At 42.7% G+C, this 17170-nt stretch overlaps 1 protein-coding gene across 1 annotated transcript in view; it reads left to right on the top strand.

The window, feature by feature from the left end:
* NR4A3 (nuclear receptor subfamily 4 group A member 3) overlaps positions 1–17170 on the top strand; it is a 46971-nt gene that overhangs the window by 26447 nt on the left and 3354 nt on the right. The window contains exons 8-9 of the mRNA XM_017884353.1: positions 725–924; positions 3858–4036. Of these exons, the coding sequence (XP_017739842.1) occupies positions 725–924; positions 3858–4036 (379 nt within the window). The remainder of the gene's footprint in view (positions 1–724; positions 925–3857; positions 4037–17170) is intronic.

The raw sequence follows: 17170 nt of genomic DNA, 5'->3' as shown, positions 1-17170 counted from the left end.
TCTTGCTCTATCACTCAGGCTGGAGTACAGTGGCATGATCATGGCTCACTGCAGCCTTGGACCTCCCAGTCTCAAGCAATCCTCCCACCTCAGCCTCCCAAAGTGGTAGAATTACAGGCATGAGCCACCACACCAGGCCGAAATTGTCATTTCTAACACATTCCTGGGTGTTGCTGATGCTGCCAGTCTGGAGACCACACTTTGAGAACCACTGGGTTAATTTAGTATCTCATGGGGAGACAGCTGTGCCATAGTGAAATGAGCAGACCCTGGAGATCTACTTGGACACAAACTCCTGGGGCAGTAGTTCTCAACTGAGCTACTCCACTTTGGAGTCACCTGGGGAGCTTTAAAAATTCTTGACCCCTAGGCTCCACCCCAGACCAATTAAATGAGAATCTCTAGGCGCAGGACCCAGACAAGAGTTGTTTCCTTCAAGCTCCCCAGGTGATTGTACTGCACAGTCAAGGGTGAAAACCACTTTGGTAATTCAACTTAAGCAAATTTCCTTGTCTATTAAGTGATAACAATAAAATTTGCTGTATTTGTATCACAGGGCCATTTTAAAAATCACATGAGACTATGAATATGAAGGGGTTTTATAAACTGTGACACCTAAAAGTAAGAATTTAGGCATTGATGGTCTTGGAAGGGCCTGTTTGCAAATGATACCATTATCCCCACTGAAGCAAGATAATGCTGCTCTCTCTGGTTTGCATTCTAGTACTGTCCCACTGACCAGGCTGCTGCAGGCACAGATGCTGAGCACGTGCAACAATTCTACAACCTCCTGACAGCCTCCATTGATGTATCCAGAAGCTGGGCAGAAAAGATTCCGGGATTTACTGATCTCCCCAAAGAAGATCAGACATTACTTATTGAATCAGCCTTTTTGGAGCTGTTTGTCCTCAGACTTTCCATCAGGTAATTACTACTATTTTATCTTCAGTCTGCTTCCTTAGAAGAAGCCTGAAACCTTCTGTGTTTGTAACTGAATCATTGGTGAAACGTTTTCTCAAGAAGCAAATGTGAAATATGATCAGGCACTAAAAAAACTGAGCAGCAAGTCATGGAGGGAGCACTAGGCTTGCTGCCAGAACCCCTGGGTTCTAGTCCCAGTTCTAATGTGAACTTGCTGTCACACCCTGAGCAGGTCACTTGCCTGACTGGAAGTTCAAATCCCTCCTTTTTAAAAGGAAGAGGTTGGATTTAATGATCTCTTGGGGTCCCTTGCAGCTCCAACACTCTATGATTCTGGAAAGATCCTCATGGTGCGTAAGCTATTTCCTGGGAGCAGGTGTTTGCTTTGGAACATTGTATTTACCTCGTGGGTTTCTGTTTAACAAGTTACTAATCTAGCACACCTGATGGGGCCCTAAAGAGTTCCCACACGTTCTCAACCCGGAGTTTTATTCCAAGAGAACACTCTTAGATAGAAAGATTTAGTCCATCCTATCATAGTCAGTGACACCAAACACAAAAGGAAAAGTGATTTTCAAAACCTAGAACCTTGGAAGCTCCTCTAGTAAGTTCTACGTGTAGATTTTTTAAACTTTATTTTATTATTGTTTTATTCACAAATAGCCTGTTTAACTCCATCTTCCTTGCTTCCTTTCAGTTATATATTTTAGGAGATGATACTGACTTTTACCAAATATCAGAAAAATCCATCTTTCCCCTCTTTCTCTTTCCTGCCATCCCTTCCCCAATTTCATATCGTTACCAGAAACTCCTGTTTAATTTTTACAGTGCAGATTGCCAGGCCTCATTGCCATCTATTTTGGTTTGGTAGACTGTGGGAGAAGTCCAGAAGTCTGCATTTTTAACTCATGCTTTAATGATTCTGATGCCATCAGATTCTGATGTCATCAGGGTCCATGTTTTATACTCTGAGACTGAATCATTCTGTCCTGTGTATGCCTTCTGTGACAGGATCAGTAGGAGAGATGGGGTGGAGTTACAACTAGAGTGCCAGTAATAGCTTAATTTTGTAGCCAATCTAGTGTACACCAGAGCTGAGCCAGCAATGTGGCTGTCATCTATTAGACATGCAACAAAGGATTAAGTAGACTGTAAGCTCCATGCAGGCAGGTGCCATGTATGTCCTATTCACCATGTTTTCTCCCAGTGTCTGGCTCCAGGAGTAACACATGCTTCAACACATGCAAGTAGACACTTGGCTGAGTGAAGGAATGAATGAAGCTGTTCACCCAAGAAGCAACATGAGATTATTTGACTTGTGAATACAACAGGCCAAGATAGATAAATATGTGGCAAGAGATTTGAAAGTTAAAGGAAATCTAAAATTAAAGGAAGAACCACATATAATTCAGCCCATTACTTGTTATACCCAATTCTTGTTGAACCGTCCTGTGTACTGGGCACCATGCATGGACTTTCAAATCCTTTCTTTTATTTAATTCCCTCAACATTCTTAGGAGGTAGCAATTAGAATTTTGTGTCATAAATAAGGAAAAAGAAGTCCAGAGAGATTTAAGGAGCACCCAAAGCCACACCCCTAAATTGTGATGTCCACGTGGAAGTTCCAAGGCACCTTTCATGAAAGAAAAATGAGATGATGATGGACATAACGTAAACTATCAGGACAGATTTAAAAATAGCCCTCCGCAGCCCCAATGTTAAAAGCAGAGAAGGTAATACAAAATAAGGACTTGTTTTATGTTAGGCCACCCTTTAATTTGTGATAGACTTCTGGCACTTACAGGGACTTGGTTTTTGTTTTGTTTTGTTTTGAGACAAAGTCCCACTCTGTCACCCAGGCTGGAGTGCAGTGGCACGATCTTGGCTCACTGCAACCTCCACCTCCCGGGTTCAAGCGATCCTCCTGCCTCAGGCTCCCCGAGTAGCTGGGACTACAGGTGCATGCCACCAAGCCTGGCTAATTTTTGTGTTTTTAGTAGAAACAGGGTTTCACTATGTTGCCCAGGCTGCTCTCGAACTCCTGACCTCAGATGGGCCACCCACCTTGGCCTCCCAAAGGGCCGGGATTACAGGTGTGAGGCATTGCACCTGGCCAGGGACTTGATATATATACATATATATATATATATATGTTTTTTTTTTGAGACGGAGTCTCGCTCTGTCACCCAAACTGGAGTGCAGTGGCCGGATCTCAGCTCACTGCAAGCTCCGTCTTTCGGGTTCACGCCATCCTCCTGCCTCAGCCTCCCAAGTAGCTGGGACTATAGGCGCCCGCCACCTCGCCCGGCTAGTTTTTTTGTATTTTTTAGTAGAGACGGGGTTTCACCGGGTTAGCCAGGATGGTCTCAATCTCCTGACCTTGTGATCCGCCTGTCTCGGCCTCCCAAAGTGCTGGGATTACAGGCTTGAGCCACCGCGCCCGGCCAGGACTTGGTATTTTTAAAGTCTGCACAATGGAATTGTAGTATCTAGCCTCAGGTCTTAGCAGTTTTTTAACATTTAAGAAAATCAAGGACAAGCCCTGTCTTAGGAGCCCTGGAGGGAACAGTCTCATGTTCATTGCTGAGAGAGGGGTGCACTGGGCTTCACCTCTGTAACCCATGAGTGCCTGCTCCCCCATGTCCTGTTCCAAGGAAAGCCAGTAATTGATTCTACTAATAAGACAGTAGGTGCCACAGCCCATATCTTCCCCTGGGCTGATGTTCACTAAAGACATTAGCATAGACAAGTGGTGCTAGTTGTTTATCCCAGAGAACATAGTCTTACTCATTGTGGGTATCTGGGCATGCTTCATAGCACCACACTGGGGTCCCAATGCTGCCCCATGGCTATCTGGGTGCCTGTGTGTCGTGATGTTATCATGTTGGACAGACTGGACAGACCTGTTTAATGTTTCTCTTCCTCTCACCTCCCAGGTCAAACACTGCTGAAGATAAGTTTGTGTTCTGCAACGGACTTGTCCTGCATCGACTTCAGTGCCTTCGTGGATTTGGGGAGTGGCTCGACTCTATTAAAGACTTTTCCTTAAATTTGCAGAGCCTGAACCTTGATATCCAAGCCTTAGCCTGCCTGTCAGCACTGAGCATGATCACAGGTAAGCACCACCTTGCCAAAACCACATCCTCATTTCTCTCCTTCCCTTTGTTATGGTGGGCCTTGACCACCACACACACCAGAAAAGTGGGAAAATAACTACCATTTTTTCTGAAATCTGTTAAGTTTAAGCAAAGAAACATGCATCTGTAATTTGTTGTCATAAACTTCTAGGAAAGAGAATCCATAGTCTATTGAATTGTCATTGTCAATAAGCCCAATATATGAAAATCTAACTTCCTACCAGAGATCTGTGGACAGTGGGACTAGCTGCTTCAGGGTTTGTTTGTTTTGATACAGGGTCTTGCTCTGTCACCCAGGCTGGAGAGCAGTGGTGTGATCATGGCCTAGTGTAGCCTCGACCTCCTGAGCTCAAGTGATCCTCTCACCTCAGCCTCCTGAGTAGCTGGGACCATAGGCACATGCCACCACACGTTTGGCTGTTTTATAGCCCTGTTTCACCCTGTTGCCCAGACTGGTTCAGAGTTCTTTTTACAAAGCCTTTCCTAGGAAGATTACCTTACCCAGCCCATTCCTGTGGAGCAGAGGTGATGAGGTTTCCCCTGTCCCCAATTCTTGGCTAGTGACCTAAAGTAAAACCAAAACACTATAGACATATCAAATACAACTTGATTTAATAACTTCGATTGGCAAAGGACTGAGAAAAGCAAAATGGCTCAACACAGCAGTTTTATTTTATTTTAAAATTGTATTATCATTATTTTTGAGATGGAGTCTCGCTCTGTCGCCCAGGCTGGAGTGCAATGATGTGATCTTGGTTTACTGCAGCCTCTGCCTCCTGGGTCCAAGCAATTCTCCTTTCTCACCCTCCTGAGTAGCTGGGATTACAGGTACCTGCCACCACACCCGGCTAATTTTTGTATCTTTAGTAGAGATGGGGTTTCATCATGCAGGCCAAGCTGGTCTCGAACTTCTGACCTCAAATGATCCACCCGCCTTGGCCCCCCAAAGTGCTGGGATTCCTGGCATGAGCCACCACACCCGGCCAACTGAGCAGTTTTTAACCACAAGCATAAAACATATTTGATTTATGCCTGTCTCCCTCTATAGATCTCTCTCTTTCTATCTTTTGGGAGATAAAGGATCCCAAGGTGGGGTGGGATGGAGAAAGGCGCATGTTGGGCAAGGGAAAGAATATCATCTCCCCATGGCCATGGAGGCCCTTGCCTCAGCTCCCTTTGCCCTGGGGGAGAGTTTCCTGTTAGACCTCATTCTTTCTGGTCAGATGGGGCCTGGAGAGGTGGTGACAGAGGGTGGGGGCTCCAGAAGTGGCCAAATGAGGGGCTCATCCTTGTCCTTTTGGTCAGACACAAGCATAGGCTTGGCTGTTGAACTGAGAGTTCAAGTTCAGAAAAATATGCTCTTGGCTATAGAAAACATGTTTCTCAGGCAGGTGGTGAGTTTCTAGAGCATCAGATGCATCCTCTGGTACAGATGGCCCCTTCTTTCTGTTTCACTGGAAATGTGCATTGGTTTGCCCAAGCATTGTTCACTTGCATTTCTTGGGATATCTCCTATTAGCTAAAGTTAGATGCATCTGTGCCTTAAGAGGCTAGGCTGGTTCATCATTTGATGGTTGACATGCAGGCAAAGACAAGCAAATGGTATGGCTGCATTGAGGACTCAGACACTAGCCGTTCCTTCAGTATTCCAAATGGAAACTGACTTCCTCTTGGTCTTTGGTCCAGGATGAGAAACTCATTTTTTTTTTTTTAAATGGGGCTGCTAGACTTCCAAGAGAGCCATTAACGAAACAAAAACCAAGGCAGTCTCAAAGAGTATGGATTCCATTTGGAGGGCTTTCAAATGGCATACTGGAGCATCTGAAGAAAATAAACAGATTTAAGGCACAAGCATATTACTTCATCAGGACTGGAAGGAAACTGGTTCAAGGCTGCCTTTGAACTAAAGCTCTTTAGTTCAATTTCAAAACCAATCAGTAATTCCTAAGTCAGTTAAACATTCAAAACTAGAAAGTATGGAGTTTAGTTCATTTTAAAAAGACAAAAACAAAAGTCTAGATCCAGCTTTGGATTCCTACAAGTAAAAGCAGTACATTGCTTCATCTCTATGGGAACAAGTGTTGAGTCTAGTTAATCAACAAATATTCACTGACCTAGGCACTGTGCTGCATGTCATTGGGTTTTCAGAGATGATAACACACCTCCCTAGAGGAGATAGGCATGCAAAGTACTACAGTTGATGCAGGGTGTTGAGTGCCACTATGGAGACAAGGGAGTGAGTTTCAAGTGCCCAGAGATAGCAGGTGGGGGTGGTCTTCTCAGAAGAGATCACAGGAGCTGGTCCTTTGTAAATGCAGAGGATGTCTCCAAGCTAAAATGGAACAAGTGAGAATCCAGGCATAAATAAACATTTGCCAAAAGCCATTGAAAATACGGCTAAGTTTCAGAAAGGAAACAACTGAAAATTGGAGTGGCAGGAGATGTGACTGTTCTGATAGGTCAGGGTGAGGCGAGACATGAAGAACCTTCCACACCTAGGTGAGGGGAGCAGAGTTTATCTTGAGCACAACAAGGATCCACAGGTTTTGTCCAAAGGAGCCTGATGGTCAGGTTTGCATTTTAGAAAGGTTTACCCTGTCAGTGCACTTTGGGCACAGATTAGAGTGAGAAAGAATCTAAGAGGAAAAAGGTCAGTCCAGGTGTGAGAGCCATGATTCAAGAGGATGGCCCATCCCTGAAAGGCCATATCTTTGTTTCACTTTTTAAATGGAAATTGACAAATATCTAAGAGGCCAGGATGTGTGGGTGCCAGGAAGACCCAAGCTGGAGAGACTGGGCAGTTCAGTACCGAGAATATAGAGTAGAAATTAGGAGAAGGGTGGTGCTGGTCCTTTTTCTGCATTCCATTTGTTCTGTGCCCTGCAGTTACAGCTGCTCAGCCCACTGCCCATTTATGTGGAGATTGGCCGGGGAAGGAGGCAGTTTGGCATGGCAGAAATAGCATGGACTTTGGAATTGAGCACGCCCAGATTTTAATCTTCAGTCCTGTGTTTAATAAATAGGTGCTATTGGGAAACACATTTCAGTTCTCTGAAATTCAGTTTCCCCATTTGTAAAATGGGGATAACCATGCCTATTTCATAGGGCAGCAGTGAGAATTACAGAAAATTCAGTTGGTGATGTAACCAAACTGGATTCAGGATAGGCAACTCTGAATTCACCTGTGGTCCCCCTTGGAGTGATAGTGACAGAGTCCAAGTTAGGCATATGCCTTCCCCTGCCCCTTGGAAGCATTAAACTCAGTGGCATGAGGAAACAGGTGGTGGCTTTAGAAGGCAGTATGTTTGGTGACAGTCTCCTTGGATGCTTGAGAGAGAGGCTTAAAGGAGGACAGTGATATTAAACTAATTAAGCTGCACATAACGAGCACTTATAATAGGCCAAGTGAACTACAGTGGTGTCTTTGGGCCTTCCCGAACGGGTAGCTCCCTTTCCTGCCTCATTCCTGCTGTGGTTTTAGCCCACAACAAAAATAAGCCCTCTTCTCTCATTTCTGTACCTTACAACACTATTTGTGACTTCAGTAAGTCACAAAGTGGGTTTGATAAGTGTGAAAATATCAGGAAATGGCAGAAAAGGCAATGCTTGGGAAACAGTGTGCATTGCTGTGGGTATTAATTTTCATTTGAATATGAGCTGCCATGGATCTTGACTTCTGAATAAGCTTCGTTGATCATAAAGGGTGATTGTGGAGTAACAGCTGGGCTATTTATATTACAGAATTCATCCCAAAATTGTCTTTTCTTAAACCATAGAGGAGAGCTCATGAAAAGGAAATGGCATCTTAGAAGTTTAACTAGGCTTGCTTCCAGGAAAAGTATTAAGAATCTGGACAGTATTGGTGGTTTGCACAAACATGGCTTTTTTTTTTTTTTTTTCTGATTCTTTTTTTCTTTGTCCTCCTCCTCTCTCTGTACCCCTCATGAAAACTAGGCGGTGAAGTGGGGCAGGAAATGGTTTCATTCAGATCACTCTCCTTTCCTGCAGTAAATAGGGGGTTCCCCACAGTGGTTGGTTTTCAAACGTTTTTCAGGTTCCCTGTTTATCTACCCCAACCATTACCCTTTGCCAGTGCTGCATCTCTGAAGTAATGCAAGTGCTTTGAATCTGATGGGATACCAATGAGTTGATATCTGGTTGCAGTTAATAATGTTTCATAAACAAGAAGCCCCCCTGCCAAACAAAGTTAGTGTAGAATTACCATTTTATAAATATCCACTCATTAAATAAGCATAAGGGCCTACTATGTACCAAGCATTGTGACAGTCTCTAGGGATGCAAAGATGAGCCAGGCATGCATTCGGCTGTCAAGAAGTGGGTAGTCTACTAGGAAGTCATAAATTATGATATATTAACTTGATGTATAGTGATTAGTGCTCAGGTCCTGAAAAGGCACAGAGGCAGTGCGGGGTAAGTCCAGATTACTGCTAACTTTTTTGAGGTGAAGGAAGGTAGAAGTGTTGGTCATGAATGACTTCTCAAAGAGGTAGCATCTAGACATGAGAAGACATAAAGAACATTCCAGATGAAGGAAAGAGAACCGCAAGGGCATGGCAGTTGAATGCCTTAGTACAGTTTAGGGTTAAAACAATTACAGTGGAGTTGCATTGTGCATATATTAAAATCACATATATGATCCAAGTAGAAAGAGGAGAAAAATTAAGAGCGCAGGCTATTGCATTCGATGACTGTATGTCCTGGAATGAGCATGACAGAGAAGATATGAATCCACTGGAAGTCATGGTTTCTCTGCCTCTGGTGATGAGTGCTGAGAGCATGTCTTGTGCTTTTGGGAAAGTTAAAGGATTTTCAGGGATAAAACTCATTCTATGTGATATTTACCTTCTGGCCTGAGGTGATGACCTAACCTCAGAGCACAATGCTTTTCCTGTAGAGAAATAGGGGAAATAAGATTGGAAAGGTAGTTTTGAAGCAGATGGCAGGGAATCTCAAGTGCTCAAATGCCATTTTGTTGTTCCCCATGACTTTCTTTTCCCTACTCAGGTCATCTGTCAAGTGAGAAAATGACTCCTTTCTCTTCTGACTGTAGTCTTTTTCCTGGTCTTATTGAAACATGACCTCTAAGACTGAGAAGGAGGAAGGAGAGCAGAACCAGGGCAGAAAGTAGTGAAACAGTGACACAGCAGGACTAGACAGGTGGCTGACCATGCCACACCCTCCACCATCTGTCTTTCCAGAGCTCCAGTGCTCACTGTAAATGGTTACCTGGTTACTCCTGCTTTTGCATCAAATAAAGCCATCAGCTACATTGCAAGGAAAACTAAGTGTAAAACTTAGCAGGGCAAAATAGTTAAAAACAAAAAAGTGGGAGACAGGAGAGGCCACAGGATTTAGAGACCGGAGATCTGAGTTCAGGTCTTCACCCTGAAATGTGCTGTCTTTGCAATCTTGGACAAGTTCGTTACCCTCTCTGAATTTCAGTTTCCTTCTTTCTCACAGGGATAAAGATGTCTACTTGCAGGTTTCTTATAAAGATTGAACGAACTAATGTGTACTATGCAGAAAAAAAAATTAGACAAACCTTCATTGTTATTATTATTATATTATTTGTTTTACACACTTCTATGAAGAGCCAGCTGTCTTGCTCTCTAGGAATCCATAAAAGTGTTCATGCATCCCTGCAATTGAATATACACATTGTATTAAGGAATTTCTTTGTGTCTTTCTTTACCAGCTAGACTGTGGGGTTCTTAAGGACACGAGAGTCTTATTAGTATCTTTAAAATTACTTTACCATTTACAAGTATCTGGCATATGACAAATATTCATTGAATGAATGGGCCAATTGTGAGTATCAGGAAGGTCTCCCAAATTAGAAAAATCTGAATTAATAATTTTTAGCCTACCACAGTCATGAGAAAAGTATGAATTCTTGAAAATTGCCTTCTTTTGATTCAGATTAATTCAGTAAATACTTATTCAGCATCTACTGTGCACCAGACACACATTCCCTTACCCTCAAAGAGTCTGTGGTCTTACTGGAGAGAGAGACAGTCACATACTCTACCAAATCAAAGACAGTCAGACTGAAAAGTACCATTTAAATCAGCCTCACCACAGACTGCTGACTGACTTCTGGCTTCCTGACCAGCGTGGGCTCAATGTCTCTGGGACTGCCCATCAGTAAAGGATGTTGTATATGACATGAGTGGTAGCAATAAGGTGAATTCCCAGAAAAAGGGGTAGAGCTCAGAGTGGGGAGTCCTGTTTGTTGGTGTTTGAACTACACATACCTCTCTCTCCAGGGGCCCACCTTTCCTTCCCCTTTGGCTGGAACTGCATTGCTGTCACCAAGTTAACCTTTGCCCTAACATCTGCTCAGAAAGGGGAGTTACTTTTCCCCTTGGTGGGGCTCCTGATGGTTACTATCATCCCTTTCTTTATCCCCTACTCCCTGCCATGAGGAAGAGAATTTGACATTTCTCATATAAGCCCAAGAGGTGGAACTGGGAACTACATATAACAGCAGTCCCCAACTATTTTGGCACCAGGGACTGGTTTCATGGAAGACAATTTTTCCTTGGACTGGGGTCGGGGGAATGGTTTTGGGATGATTCAAGTGTATTACATTTATTGGCACTTTATTTCTATTATTATTAGATTGTAATATATAATTAAATAATTTTATAACTCACCATAATGTAGAATCAGTGGGAACCCTGAGCTCATTTTCCTGCAACTAGATGGTCTCATCTGGGGGTGATGGGAGACAGTGACAGATCACCACACATTAGATTCTCATAAGGAGCATGCAACCTAGATCCCTCACATGCACAGTTCACAACAGGGTTCACACTCCTATGAGAATCTAATGCTGCCACTCATCTGACAGGAGGCGGAGCTCAGGTGGTAATGCAAATAATGGGGAGTGGCTGTAAATACAGACGAAGCTTCACTTGCTTGCCCGCCACTCACCCTGTTGTGTGGCCCAGTTCCTAACAGGCCATGGACCAATACCATTTGGGGACCCCTGATACATAGGAAGGCAAATTTTAGCTCAATATAAGAAAAACTTTCTCATAGAAAGAACCATTTGAAATTGGAATAGGCTGCCTTGAGGAGTGAGTTCCCGCTTTGGGGAATGAGGTTTACAGAGACTAGATGAACACTAGGTGTGGACTGAGTCAAGCATCTTATGGGTACTAGGATTGACTAGAGCAGAGTTTCTCCAGCGTTCACATCACTGGGCATCTTGTTGCATTGCAGATTCTGGTTAGGTAGGTCTGGGCAGGGCCTACCTAAACGGATTCTGCATTTCCAGCAAGCTCCCAGGTGATGCTGATGCTGCTGGTCTGGGGTCCACACCTTAAGTAGCAAGGAACAAGGGAACCTATTGGTAATTAGCAATCTATGAAATTAATAACTACCATTTTAAAATACTCGGTGCCAGGCACTGTGCCAAGGGCTTTACATGTGTTATTTTGTTTAATGTTGCTTAATAAATAAACTTGGAAGTACCTGGAATGGCTAACAGCAGATATAGAAAGCATGGAGATCAGTCAAGAGCTATTAAAATGATCTAGATAGCAAAGATATTGAAGATCCTGGTCCAGAGGCCATGGGTATTGAGAGGAAGATATAAATGCAAGGACCATCACAGAGATAATAACAGAAGTTCTTACAATGGATTAAATATGATGGCTCAGAGGGAAGGAATTGTTAGAGATGATTATGAGAGTGATGTGAAAGGCTGTAATATAATAGACAAGCTTAAAGAAGTGGGTGATTTGAAGGGGAAGGTAATGACTTGAGTTTTAGATAGAGAGGATACTTGCAAATATTCACTAAGTGCTCACTATATGCTAGGCATGGTTCCAAATACTTGACATGTACTAACTCGTTTACTTCTCATAACAACCCATAAGGCAGGTACCATTATTAGCACCATTTTACAAATGTGGAAACAGACCCAAAGTCACCCAGTTAATAAATGGTCAAGGCCAGGCGTGATGGCTCACGCCTGTAATCCCAGCACTTTGGGAGGCTGAGGCAGGCGGATCACAAGGTCAAGAGATGGAGACCATCCCGGCCAACATGGTGAAACCCCGTCGCTACTAAAAGTACAAAAATTAGCTGGGCATGCTGGCACGCACCTGTAGTCCCAGCTACTTGGGAGGCCAAACAGGAGAATCGCTTGAACCCAGGAGACGGAGGTTGCAGTGAGCTGAGATTTCACCACTGAACTCCAGCCTGGTGACAGAGTGAGACTCCATCTCAAAAATAAATAAATAAATAAATAAGTGGTAGACCTCAGGTTTACAGCCAGGCTGTAATTCCAAAGCTTTGATATGGTAGGTTTTAGATTTTGTAAAGTTCTTTACTGTTGTTAGCTTCTTAATAACTCCCAACCTGTATATTTATTCTTAGCAGCTTACTCTTTTAGTACTTATATAATCATTTTTCACAGATCCTTGATCTTCTGTGTATCCATTTAACAGGTATTTATTGGGTGTCTCCTATGTACTAGGCTTGGTGCTGGAGATACAATGTTAAGCAAATATAGTTCATGCCCCCATGGTGCTTACAATTAATGGGAGGAGAAAAATCATGTAACTATCTGATTTCAGACTGTTGTGTCCTGCAAAGGGAAAGATTAGAATGCCAGAGGAGAACACGATCTAGAATGGGGGTAAAAAGGGAAGCTTCCTTCAAGAAATATTTGATCTGAGATCCAAAGAATGAGTAGATCTTAACCAGGTGAAGATGAGAAAACATGAGCGCAGACCTAAATGTAGCTCTATTATTTCATTCCATCACTCTCTCTCCCTGACTCCTTCTTCCCTGGTTCCCCCTACCTCCCAACCCCTCCCTCTTGCTCTAAGCAGAGATGTCTATGCCTGGATAGCTAAAATGCACAGGAATCCAACAGTGTCTTTAGATGTTCATACCACACAAGGATTAGGAGTGTGATCTGTCTGTCACATCTCTAACCCCAGTAGTTATAACATTCCTTGCCACAGAATAGGTGCTCAATAAATAGTTGTTGAAAGAAGTAATTAGTTAATTTGGTGCACAGAAAATAGGAGAGAGTTATAGAAAGGCTAGTTCATCTCAGGACGAGAAGAAACTTTCTAACAATTAGAGACGTCCAGAGATGGAAGGCATCCTGTTATAAGAGAAATATCTCTGGACTTAGAGTGAAAGAAAATAGCCCCTTGCTAATTTTGACTATGGGCAAATTACTTAATTGAGCCTTACTCTCCATACCTGTTAGTTAAAGATAATCTTTGTCCTGCCTAATTCACAGGATTGTTGTGAGAGTGAGATAAAATAAATAAGCTAAGAGTGTTACATAAAGTGCTATTAAATATATTTGTATTATTAAGGCATACTATTATAGTTAACTCCCAGTCCAGCCACTACCTGACGCTCTCTTTATGGTAACTTGTGGTAGAGATTCTTGTCTTAGATGGGAATTTGAACTAAATAACTCAAACCCTTTCCAATCTATATATACAATGATTATGACATATAAGTCAATTACTTAACCATTTCTGTATGTTATGTTTTAAAGTTTTGAATATATAATACCAGAGTTAAAATACTGAAGCATTCTATGAAAATTATATAGACCAAAATGCAAGAAATATTAAGAAGCTTGTTTTGTTTAATGGTGGACAAAGACCTTAAACTAAAATCTTCCGTGTATAATTCTCTAGGAAGGGGGATAGTCCAAATGCCTTATTTCCCCCCGAATTTATGAACTCTGTATATCAGCTCCATAGCCATGTTTACCAAGCTACAAGAAGAAAGGAGATCCCTTTAACTAAAATGTCAGTGATTAGGTTTTAAGGGATTTCAAATTACGAGGGAAGGACCCAGACACTTAGTGACTCCCTAGTGATTTGAAAATCTTCTTGGCTGCTGGCAGTAGTTTGCATGGAGACTGAATATTATCTCAGCCCTTTTGAAAAAGTAAAGAAGCTACAAATCCAGTGGCTGTTCAAAACAACAAAGAAGGGTTGAGGTGCCTTTGGCTTCTAACAGGAGTGTCTCTGAATTCCTCAAGGAATTCCAGGCCTAGAGTTGATCCAGCTGGCAGGAGGTATCGATCTCCACTTGAATTCACTGAATAAATAATGGTTGCCATAGTTATTGAGCAGTCGCAACTGGTTGGAGAGCAGGGAAAACTCTGCAGTACCTTCTGGGAGTTTGGCCATGAGAAAGTCTGGTTACAAGGTTCCACAATTAGCCCCCTCCCCAAATCCAGACAACATATTGCTCAGTTCCTGTATCCTGATGATGAATATAAGATCTTGAATGTTATGTAAGACATGAGACCCTGAAAGGAAGGGAAAGCTTAAGTCAATGGACTGGTATTTATTCTGAGAAAGGTGACTCTCCCTAGGTTATGAATCTAATTGGATATTTCTCACTATTAATTGAATTTAGTATCAGCAAGGTGATGTTTGATCATGTTATAACTACTCAAGGACTTCACAAAGGATGAAATCCATCTTGTTCTATTTTAACATTATTATACAAAGAGCACAACCTGGACATTTTAAAAGAAAGGAAAAAGTTATCCCCAAACCCCATAGGTATTTTCATGTTTATATTTTCTTTCACCCTTCTTTATATGAAGAAATAATATTTGCATAGATGGAATCACAGCTTTAGTATTTAATATTCTACTCTTTATTTAATGTTGTAAACATTTTTTAATTTTGCTTCACAGCCTTCATATTTGTTCTGTTTGATGTCTCCAGAATCTTCCCTTCCATATACCATTATTTACTTAACAGTTCCCCTATTCTTCAGCCCTTTGCCTTTTTCCAGTTTTTTTGTTTGCTTTTGTTTTGCTTTGTCTTGGTAATAGATAATACTGAACCAAATGTCTCCATGTATACAGTTTCATTCTTCTGTTAAATGTTTCCTTTGGATAAATTCCCAAGGGTGGGATTACATGGTCAGAGGCTATGGATGATTTATAGCTCTTGAAATTTATTGCCAAATTTACAGCATGTTCTTTTGTTTTGGGGAGAAAAATAAAACTTTAGGCAGAACACCACTGCATGCAGGATTCTCTTAAAATTCACTCTCAAGTGCTTCTTCTGAGACTGAAACATGGAGCCTATGTATTTAGTAAAGATAAGCCGTAGGAGACAGATCTGCACCTGGGCTGATTAGCTAATAGTTTCTCAGGGAAAGCAAAATGATGCACTGCAAAGCTTGGAAATTAGGCCACTAATTGCCTTTTGTTAGACCTAGGAGTTGCCAGCCACTTGCCCACTGGCAAGCATTGTCTTTGGTTCTGATTATTCCACGTGTATAGCTCTCTACAGTTGACAGACCACTTTTCCATAACATTATCTTAATTGAGCCACAACAGTCCATGGAGTTGGTTTTTATTATCATTTTACTTTTTCTTTTAATTTATTACATAACATTGAAGACACACAGGAAGAATACAGCAAACTCTGTGTATCTGCCACCCAATAATTCTGATTTTCCTGTGAAGACATTGAGTCTTAGAGAAATTAGGTCACCCAGCTAGTAAGTGACAGAACCAGAACTAGAACCCAGGTCTGTCTAACTCCAGGGCCAGTGCCCTTCTCTTTATAGCATATTGCATTGAGACAAGATGCCTGCAACTTACAATCCACGGAGATGCCGCTGACAATCTTCATGGTTGTATTTTGATATTATAACATATCAGGCCAGGTGCAGGAGTGCGTGCCTGTAATCCCAGCACTTTGGGAGGCCGAGGTGGGTGGATCACTTGAGGCCAGGAGTTTGAGACCAGTCTGGCTGATATGGTGAAACCCTGTCTCTACTAAAAATACAAAAATTAGCCAGGTGTGGTGCACACACTTGTAATCCCAGCTAATTGGGACGCTGAGGTAGGAGGATCTTTTGAACCCAGAAGGTGGATGTTGTAGTGAGCTGAGATTTCACCACTGCACTACAGTCTGAGTGACAGAGTGAGACTCTGTCGAGAAGGAAAGAAAGAAAGAGAGAGACCGGAGGAGGGAGGAGGCGGAGGGAGGGAGGAGGGAGGAGGAGGGAGGGAAGGAAGGAAGGAAGGAAGGAAGGAAGGAAGGAAGGAAGGGAAGGAAGGAAGGAAGGAAGGAAGGAAGGAAAGGAAGTAAGGAAGGAAGAAGGAAAAAGAAGGAAGGAAGGACAGAACACCATCAAACTCAGGCTTTGGGGCCTTACAGATAATTAAGTTCAACCTTCTCCTTTTACAGGGCCCCAAAGAGGGAGGAACTTCCCCAAATCATACACAACTAGCCAAACTGAGGATAATGCAAATTTTCTGGTTCCCAGGCCTCTTATTTGGGACAAGAGAAAAGTATCTGGATAGTTCTTCATTTTTCTGATGGGCTTTTGCTTCAAGGAAATAACTTTTCTTTTCTTTTTTTTTTTTTGAGACGGAGTCTCGTTCTGTCGCCCAGGCTGGAGTGCAGTGGCGCGATCTCGGCTCACTGCAAGCTCCGCCTCCTGGGTTCACGCCATTATCCTGCCTCAGCCTCCGGAGTAGCTGGGACTACAGGTGCCCGCCACCACGCCCACCTAATTTTTTGTATTTTTCATAGAGATGGGGTTTCACCGTGTTAGCCAGGATGGTCTCAATCTCCTGACCTTGTGATTCGCCCACCTTGACCTCCCAAAGTCCTGGGGTGACAGGCGTTAGCCACCGCACCCGGCAGGAAATAACTTTTCTAACAAAAATGTCTCCAACTTAAAAAAATTAATTTAGAGATAGCCACGGTAGATCATGCCTGTAATTTCAGCACTTTGGGAAGCTGAGGCAGGAGGATCACTTGAGTCCAGGAGTTTAAGACCAGCCTAGGCAACATAGTGAGGCCCTGCCTCTAAAAAAAATAATTTAAAAATCAACCAGGTATGGTGGTGCATGCCTATAGTCCTAGCTACTTGGGAGGCTGAGGCAGGAGGATCACTTAAGCCCAGGAGTTCCAGACTACAGTGAACCATGATTGCACCACTGCACTGCAGCCCAGGCAACAGAGCAAGACCATGACTCAAAAAAAAAATTAATTTCGTAAAAATTAGAAACTATTGCTTGATTTCCCATTAGAAGGATGTCTTCCATCTCTCAAGGATTA

This window comes from Rhinopithecus bieti, unplaced genomic scaffold (genome assembly GCF_001698545.2).
Source record: "Rhinopithecus bieti isolate Rb0 unplaced genomic scaffold, ASM169854v2 scaffold_12088, whole genome shotgun sequence".
NCBI lineage: Eukaryota > Metazoa > Chordata > Mammalia > Primates > Cercopithecidae > Rhinopithecus > Rhinopithecus bieti.
This window is presented reverse-complemented; position numbering and strand designations above follow the sequence as displayed.